At 35.2% G+C, this 9,682-nt stretch overlaps 1 protein-coding gene across 2 annotated transcripts; it reads left to right on the top strand.

The window, feature by feature from the left end:
- On the top strand, positions 2,341-4,114 carry LOC109352408 (auxin-induced protein 22B-like). 2 transcript variants are annotated; one of them, XM_019594389.1, is made up of 4 exons: positions 2,341-2,556; positions 2,597-2,827; positions 3,115-3,405; positions 3,708-4,114. In XM_019594389.1, the coding sequence occupies exons 2-4, from the start codon at positions 2,613-2,615 to the stop codon at positions 3,781-3,783; spliced, it is 582 nt and encodes a 193-aa protein (XP_019449934.1). In that variant the 5' UTR covers positions 2,341-2,556; positions 2,597-2,612; the 3' UTR covers positions 3,784-4,114. The 2 variants fall into 2 exon arrangements, with proteins under 2 accessions (XP_019449934.1, XP_019449933.1); XM_019594388.1 differs by having other exon boundaries at positions 2,342-2,827.

The raw sequence follows: 9,682 nt of genomic DNA, 5'->3' as shown, positions 1-9,682 counted from the left end.
AAATTTCAGCCAATTGTATTTATATCCTCGAGAGCATTGAGAGCTACCAATATATTATTAGAGAATAAATATTACAAACTCTAGAATACCTATGAGCCAAATTTCCATGAAGTGTTTCTAATTGATGTTTATATTTGGTGTACATTATAACAAGAGACTTTGGTCTAATATATAATATTGATTTCTCTTCTTCATTTCAATACTAGGCAATGTGAGACTTCATATAATAAATTATTTCAAGCATATCCAACAATCTTCATTTTGATTGAAATGGCAAATATGTCGCTTTAGAGCCTAATATCTCGTTCCACCTTGCTCGATGTCTAATTCTCTTTAACAACTCATTCATATAAGAGTCTACTCCCCTTCAGCATAAGCCTTTTTCCGAGTATCTGTGACGATGTTACTAAGAGTCTAACTCTCCAAACTTATAATGCAACTTTCCATTCCACTATCTAACAGAACACACCCACAACTCTCTTTTGCTAGCACACCTTTCGATATTATGAAACATTTATACCAAAGTTCACCACTAACTGCCCTCTTCAATAATTAGCCAACTAAACCTTTAAGCTTCCTTGAAAATCCTCAACCCTTACCACCATTGTTTATTCCAATAATCATAATTCAAAAGAACTATCATACTCCATCATAAGGACCCATAATACACATCTTGTATCAATGTCAACCAATGTATGTGTCATACCCTTACATCTAAGTCAATACATATGTCACTCCCTACACCTCTACCTATACATGTTACATCATGCACCCAAGCCAATACACATGTTACACCCTTCATCAAAGTCAGATAGTCCCCTGTGCTTTTGTAGATTCACCAGTAATTGATATCCTTCACCATGACATTGCGGACACATCATTAGGATATTTCACTTCTTAAGTCAAGTGAGATCATCCTCTCCAACATCTAGGTCCTAATCTCATGTATTGACACCACCTGTCTTAGAGCCTAACTTAACACATGAGTCCCTATCTCCTAATCCAATACATGGACTTTTAGGGTTTTAGATCCAACATGTTTGTGGTTCCTACTGCAATCTCACCATGTTTCATTTTCCTTTAACTCATTTGGTTTATTATCGCATAATACATTTGTCATATCTTGTCCAGCCAATATGTCATTCACCCTTATTTGTCATAATGTGGCATCTAGTTTAAGAGTCATATACTAATTGGTTCTAGTACCAATTGTGAGTACATTGGAAGCGATCATTGGCAATGCTCACCACAAGCAGTCAAATAAAGGGCATAGAGAATAAATTAAAGATAAGAAGACAATATAATTTGTTAACGTGGTTCGGCCACACAAACATCCTCGAGAGCGTTGAATGTCTACCAATATGTTATTATTAGAGAAAATTATTACAAAATTGGCATGCCCATTGAGCCTAAATCCCTATGAGTGTTTCTAATTGTTATATTTGATGTAAATTATAACAAGGACTTGAGTTTAATATATAATATTAGTTTTTTTCGTTAATATTAATAACATATTTCAATGATCCCCAACATAAACAATTATAAATTCTATCATATATTTTTTTAATTAAATTTTTTGTTCAACTTCATTACTTAATTTGAAATAAACAATTTTACATCTTGTATATATTAATTAATTGATGAATAATGCCTCTTATACATCACTTACCAACGTGAATGAGTAGCTATATTCTAATTAAATATTATACCTAATTTTCTCATAACATTTTATAAATCGATATGTATTTACTTATAATTTCTTACATTTATCTGTAAGTACATATATGATGAATTCTAGTAAGATATATACCAAAATGTAGATATGAAGATGAAGTTCCACATGTGATAAACCCCGGAAAAGGCTTTCAAATCAGAAAGCAAACCAAACGTAAAACGGATATATGTTATCTTAAAAAATATATCATTTAATGTATTATTATTTATGGTTGGTTAAAAAAATATTTAATTATAACTTTTTTATTTAAATAAATTATTTTAATTAATTATAAGAAGTGAACACATATTGTAAAACAAGAAATGTGCTGGAACCACTGTAGTAAGCCATAAGCCAAAATCTAGAAGCCATAAGCCACACGCCATAAGTCACACGCCGTAAGGAGAGGGGAATAGGGACCCTGCATTCACATGGGGCTGCTCTTTTTACTCTTCCTTCAAACCAAACCTCAAAATTTGGCTACCAAAACGCGTTGTAGCCATCCATCTTAGAATCCAACCTATGTGTGTGGGTGAGTGGGTGAGTGGGTCCCACAATTGTCCTCCCAATAGAGGGACATGTACCTTAAAAGCTGTTGTCTCTGCTACCGACAGCATAACTTGCCTTTGTTCATAATTTATGCATTGAATTTGGAACATTGCCAACCCCAAAAAGTAAATGCCCTCTCATCAATGCTACCCTTCATTCATTTTTTCCACTTCCCTATAAAACATTACCTTGCTTTTCCAACTATCTCACAATTACAACACACCATCTCATAAGAAAAAGTATCTGACAAAATTCTGAAGCTTTAAGCACTTTCTTGTTGAAGAACAAAGAAAACTCAAGGGTTGGTTTGGATATAGATTATTTGGGTTTATTCTGATCAAAGTGAAAAATGGAAAACAAAGTGGGATATGAGAATGATCTCAACCTTATTGCAACAGAACTAAGATTGGGGTTGCCAGGTACAGAGGAAAAGGAAGAGAAAACCATGCAAGGTGTTGTTAAAAACAACAAAAGACAATTGCCAGAAAATTATGAAGAATCTATTTCCATTTCTAAGGACTCTAAAGGCCACCATGCAGAATGTGATTCAGCCCCTCCTGCCAAGTAAGTTCTAAATCATTAATTAAAGACTTCAACTTTGTTGACATGACACCTTTTATAGCTGGATTTGGTGTTTTAAATTGTGGTTATGGTCTAGTAGTATAATATTGTGATCACAATTAAGATTATAGATTAAAATTTGAAACTTAACTAGCAATTGAGTGAGTAGTGATATTCTCTTGTAATAGTGAGAGGATTTTGATTCCAATTGAGCATAATATTGTGACTTTCAATATTGGTCTGGATCTGAATTTGGAGCTAATCCATAGAATATGTGTTTTCATGAACAGAGCAAAGATAGTTGGGTGGCCACCAATAAGATCCTACAGGAAAAACAGTTTGCAGGAATCTGAGGGTGGTGGGATATTTGTGAAAGTGAGCATGGATGGAGCCCCTTATCTAAGAAAGATTGATTTGAAGGTTTATGGAGGCTATCTTGAACTACTCAAAGCTCTTGAAACCATGTTCAAGTTGACTATTGGTGAATACTCTGAAAGAGAAGGTTATGAGGGATCTGAATATGCACCTACATATGAAGACAAGGATGGTGATTGGATGCTTGTTGGAGATGTACCATGGGAGTAAGTTCTCTCTTTAAGACTTTGCAATTTGTTTTAAGTTTAACATGAATATAAAACTGTTGTTTTAGATTCTGTCTCATACGTTGTCTGCCTTGTCTCGTGTCAATGAAAATATGTGATGACAATTAAAAGATTTAAACCTTTATTATTATTGTTATCTTTGCTTCATTATCATTGACACGGAATAACGTATGAAATAAGATCTGTGGCAACATAGTTGAAACTTACCTTTGGAAGAATTAAACTAAATCTCTTAGCTATAAATTCTCAATCTCACCTAACTATACATTTTTTTTTTGCAGCATGTTTAAGACCACATGCAAAAGGCTAAGAATCATGAAAGGCTCAGAAGCTAAGGGTTTGGGTTGTGGTGTATGAGAAACAACTAAATTTCAATGCAAGAGAAGAGTTTTGGTATGGAGGAAATTAAAACATTCTTTCAGCGTGGGTTCTTGGAGTTGGATAATGAAGTAGAAAGATGGAAATTTTTTAATACAAGTTTCTTGTTATTTTAGCTACTACCTTATGGGGTGCTATTTTTTTCTGCTGAACTTTTTCACTGAGAAATCTCATTTATGCAAGAGAGTTAGAAGGGATTGATATGTGAATCCATTTTTTTTTGTATCAATACAAAATACAGTGTACCAAAATTTGTGTGTATAATTTTGTCTGTAATTGAATGGATACAAAATTAACTATTTATATTCCACATCCAGAACTTCTACCAATTTCAAATAGCGTATAAATTATGTTCCATTCATTATCCAGTTCACCTTATTCATAATTACATAATACGAGTTATTCATATTATTACTTTTTTTAACATAGAATTATAAGATTTTTATAACAAACTCAATGTTATGATATACAAATTTGATACACGATACTTATGATAAATAAAGAACCATATATATATATATATATATATATATATAATTAATTGATAAAAAATCGGCAGTATATGAGTTTAATTCTTTAAAAAAGAAAAATATAAAATGAATAATGAATGATGTGATTGTGTAAAATATATACATTGATAATATATAAATATTACACTCATAAATTTTAACATATTTAATTGATTCTCATTTTAATTTATACTATACCTAGTTACCTACTTAATTATCCCACACCGAGTTGTAAGTTGCAACCCAAGTTTGACCTGGAATTATTAGTTGGGGGAATTCCATTAGCTATGGATTATACATGATGCTTGAGAATAGGCAAGATGTTTTTTAAGCAAACTCAATTATTGAGTATAGGGTACTCTCCCAAAACAAATACAAAGTTACATTAATCAAGCTAAACTACACTTGCACACTAGTCGATAGCATAAATACCCAGTAGGTTAGGGAAGAAAATAATGCATTGTTAGCATATTTAACAGTACTTTTATCAAGAAACCAAAATCAGATCAAATCAAGAACAAACAAAACAAGTAATCTAGATGATAGGAACAATCTTCTGATATTTTATTTAACAAAACAAGGATTTAATTCCGATGATGTATGTAAATAGTTCTTGTATTGAAGAAATATAATAAGGCATATGCCTATTTCAAAACTTTCAATTGAGTGCAATTATTATATTATTGGAAATGATTCAGTTATGGGAAAAATGTATATTCATCAAGAGCAGTTTTTATAATCATTATTTATGCCTTATAACCATTAATCCAACTACAACTAATATTAACTAACTTTCCTGCCAATTCTAACTATCAACCAATTTACAATATTCCCACCAATTCTAACTACCAACCATATTACAAGCTTTCCTAACTAACTCACCTCAATTATTCATATTAAATCTCTCCCCTTAAATTCCTCCTTGTCATCAAGGAGCAACAACAACCTCAAATGTTGGAAATTTCACCTTCAAATCATATAACAATTCTGATGTAGCTTCCTCATTTGGTTCCTGTTCCCATTGAACCAGCACCTTAGTGACAACTCTATGATTCCGCTTGGCCATACGACGTTCAAGGATTCTAAATGGAACCCGTACTTCATCCAAATTGTTCCATGTCTCTAGCAACATACGACAAGGAATAGAAGAGTTAACACAAGCCTTCAAAAGAGAAACATGAAATGTAGGATGAACCTTGCAATCAAAAGGCAAACACAAGGTGTAAGCCACTTCACCCACACTACGTAGAATTTGATAAGGGCCATAATAACGAGGAGATAGCTTCCCAGTAGCATGGAACTGCACTGAATGATGTCTATACTGATGCAATTTCAATAAAACCCAATCTCCTACCTGGAAAACTCGTCCAATCCTATGTTTATCAACCAAGTGCTTCATCCGCTTTTGAGCTTGTCCCAAGTTATACTTGAATTTAGTGACCATATCCTCCCTAGCCACAAAACTTCAATCCACTACTTCAACCAGTGTGCTTTGAGGAAAATATGGCAAATGAATAGGTGGGGATTGCCCATACAACACCTCATAAGGGGTCATTTAAATTGCAGTGTGATAAGTGGTATTGTACCACCATTCAGGCAATGCCAACCAAATAGTCCACTTCTTAGGCCTTTGCCAAGTCATGGATCTCAAGTAATGCTCCAAACAACGATTGAGGACTGCACTTTGACCATCTGATTAGGGATGGTAGACAGTGGACATGCTCTGAGTGACTCCTAATTGCTGCAGAAAAGCAAGCCAAAATTTGCTAGTAAACAGAGGATCCCTATCACTGATTATGTTAGCAGGGGGCCCATGCAGACAATATATCTCCTTAATGAAGATCTCAGTCATGTTTGAAGCTAAAAAGGGATGAGATAAAGCAATAAAGTGAACATACTTGCTCAAGCTATCAATAATCACCCATATAGTATCCTTCCCTTGGACTTTGGTAAGCTTTCAATAAAATCCATTGAAATGCTAACCCATACACCCTCTGGAATAGGAAGGGGTTGAAGTAAACCAGGGCTAGTTGCAATGTCATATTTGCATCTCAAACAAGTCTCACACTTCTGAGTAAAGGAAGCTACATCCTTACTTAAACCCTTCCAGTAGAACATAGATTTCACTCTATGCACATAAGCACAAATTCTTGAATGCCCTCCTTGATGAGATGTGTGTAATCATTGCAAGATTACATTACTGACCCATGAATCCTAAGGAACTAATAGTGTATGTCCTCTGAATATTAGGCCATCCACCAACCTAAACTTAGGTTGCAGAGCTAGAGTATGCATAAGATCAGTCTTTATGCTTTGCCAAGCCTCATCAACCCTTGTAGCCTGCCAAAATTGATCCCATAGTTCTGAAGAAATGCCTGAAACAATCAACTGCAATAATTCTCCATGGGAGGCTTTAGATAGTACATTTGCAGCAATGTTTTCCTGGGCCCTCATGTATTGAATGGTATAGGATAAACCCATCAACTTAGTAACCCACCTGTATTGAGTTGGTGTTGAAAGCCTCTACTCCAGAAGGTACTTTAAACTTTGTTGATCAATTAAGATAGTGAAAGGCAAAGGTGAAAGATATTGGTACCATTTAGACATTGCATGAACTAGAGCAAGTAGTTCCTTATCATAAATAGATGGGACAATACCTTGCTAATAAATGCAAAATGATGCATATGTTGCATAAGTACAGCTCCTATCATAGTGTTTGAAGCAGAAGTTTCAATGACAAAAGGTTGGCTCATATCTGGAATAGCCAACATAGGTGCATTAACCGAAGCAGTCTTGAGTTGATAAAATGCAAGATCAGCACCTTTAGACCATGAAAAAGCATTTTTCCTGAGCAAATTTGTTAAGGGGGATGCTAATATGCTATAATTATTTATAAATCTTCTATAGTATCCTGTGAAGCCCAAGAATCCCCTCAATTGCTTAATATTATGGGGGGAAGGCCACTCTTGTGCAACCCTAATTTTTGCTGGATCAGTAGTACCCCTTCTATTGTAATAAAATGCCCAAGATACTCAATCCTATGGGTGAAGAAAACACACTTGCTCTTCTTAGGAAAAAAAAAGTGATTGCTTCTCAAAATAGAAAGAACTTGCCTCAAATGTACCAAGTGCTCTGTATGAGAAGGGCTATAGACAAAGATGTCGTCAAAAAATATTAAAACACATTTCTTCAACAGTTCAGCAAAAATAACATTCATAGTACTCTAAAAAGTAGTTGGAGTATTAGACAATCCAAAGAGCATCACCACATATTCATATTGCCATGAATGAGTTTGGAATGCAGTCTTCTTAATATCCTCAAGTCTCATCCTAATCTGGTGGTACCCAAATCTAAGGTCTTGTTTAGAGAACACCTTAGCCTTACCAAGTTCATCCAATAGATCCTCCACTAAAGGAATATGGAACTTAGCCTGGACTATATCATTCAGTCTCCTATAATTCATACACACTCTCCAACTTTCATCCTTCTTTTTAACCAAGACCACTAGAGAGGCAAAATGTGGGAACTAGGTTGTATCACACTTGAATCCAACAACTCCTTCACCATTCTGTCTATAATATCTTTAGGGGCAGTAGGGTATCTATAAGGCCTCAAGCTTGTAGGGCTGGACCCTTCCTTCAAGACAATGCAAGGTCATGCAAGTCCTTGAAAGGTGGTAGCTGCTTTGGTTCTTCAAACACATCTAGGCACTCTGCCAGTAAACCTTCCTTATCCTCCTTATACTAAGAGTTCCCCTCCACCCCAGTTAATACAGAGCAACAAGCCATATTATTAAAACATGGTAACAATTGCAACATAAAACAGTGTTTTTCTTTAACAAGTAGTTTATTCAATCTTGTAGCAGGCATTACCTTACCATCTTTCACCTTATCAGCAACCTGGTGAACTTTAGTACCAACAAAGAATTCCATTATCAGGTTTGTAAAATCCCATGAGATAATTCCCCACTGCCTCAATCACTACATCCCTAATATAAGATTACAACTATCTAAAAGGATATCAATAGTAGAAGTTTGAAATTCATACCCTTGCATCTTCCAATTGATACCAACATATCTACCTTAGCCCTGGATAACTCCACCATCAGCTACAGTTATCTGCACAACTTGAATATTCTCCAATTGACCAAGGCCCTCCTAACACAACCTTTGATTGACAAAATTATGGGTGGTTCCAGTGTCTATTAGGATCAGAATCTGCTTCTTGCCAATCGAACCTGTAATCCTCATCATTGGTTATAAGGAATCCCCTTGGATGGCATTTAGGGATACTTTAGGAGCATCTTCTGCAATGTCAGGAATTTTCAAGTCCTCCACTCTATCAAGTAACCTTGAATTATCCTCCTCCTCCACTTCCCTTAAAAACTTGCAATTTCTTTCTTTGAGGATAATCATGATTGGGTGAATACTTCTCATCACAGAAGAAGCCTAGATTTTTGGCCTTATATTCATCCATCTCCTTAAGGGTTAGCTTCCTTTAGAAGGTGTAGCTTGGCTTGCCTAGAATACCCTTTTGTACCCTTTCTGGTGTAATTTTCTTTTCCAAATTTACATCCTTCTTGTCAAAAGAAGGATCCCCTCCTTTTCTGTTTTACCAAGGCACCAAAATGGTAGATTTTTGTGCTCGTTTCTATAGTAACATCATGCTTCTTTCTTGCAATCTTGCAATTCGAGTAGCCTCCAACAAATTCCTTGGGGCAAACAACTTAACACCATTATTCAACTCTAGATTCAACCCTCCAAGATAACATTTTAATTTTCAAGGTTCTGCCAGCTCTATACGGCAAGCCAACTCATACTTTCAATGCTTCTACAAATTGGCTCATACTTTCAATGCTTCTACAAATTGACTCATACTTTCAATGCTTCTACAAATTTCCGAAGAAAGAAGTATGATACTCCTCCAAACTTCCTTCTTGAGTCTATCGTTTGAGTTCTTCTAGAGGTGAGTCAAATTCTAGCCCAAATCATACTTTCAATGCTTCTACAAATTGCAGCCAAGAAGGTTGACCCACATTTTCTTATTCCCGATTCTAGAACCATTGAAATGATCCTTCATCTAGTGTTATACTAGTTATGATCGCCTTTCACCTTCTGGAGTTCTATCGAGAGTGAAAAATCGCTCACATTTGGCTATCCATGAGCCAATGTCATATTTACTAAAACTTGGAAAATCTAATCGTGTAAGACGAGTAGGGGCACAATATTCACCTTCATTCACACCTCTGGTTCTATGATTAACCCCCAAATCTATGATTTGTAATCCTAACCCACACATTGCTTCCTAAAACCCTGAGAATTGAAGCTCCATTCGTTTCTCCATTTCACGCAATTGCCTAGCCACACAAG

Source organism: Lupinus angustifolius, chromosome LG07, assembly GCF_001865875.1.
Source record: "Lupinus angustifolius cultivar Tanjil chromosome LG07, LupAngTanjil_v1.0, whole genome shotgun sequence".
Classification (NCBI taxonomy): domain Eukaryota; kingdom Viridiplantae; phylum Streptophyta; class Magnoliopsida; order Fabales; family Fabaceae; genus Lupinus; species Lupinus angustifolius.
This window is presented reverse-complemented; position numbering and strand designations above follow the sequence as displayed.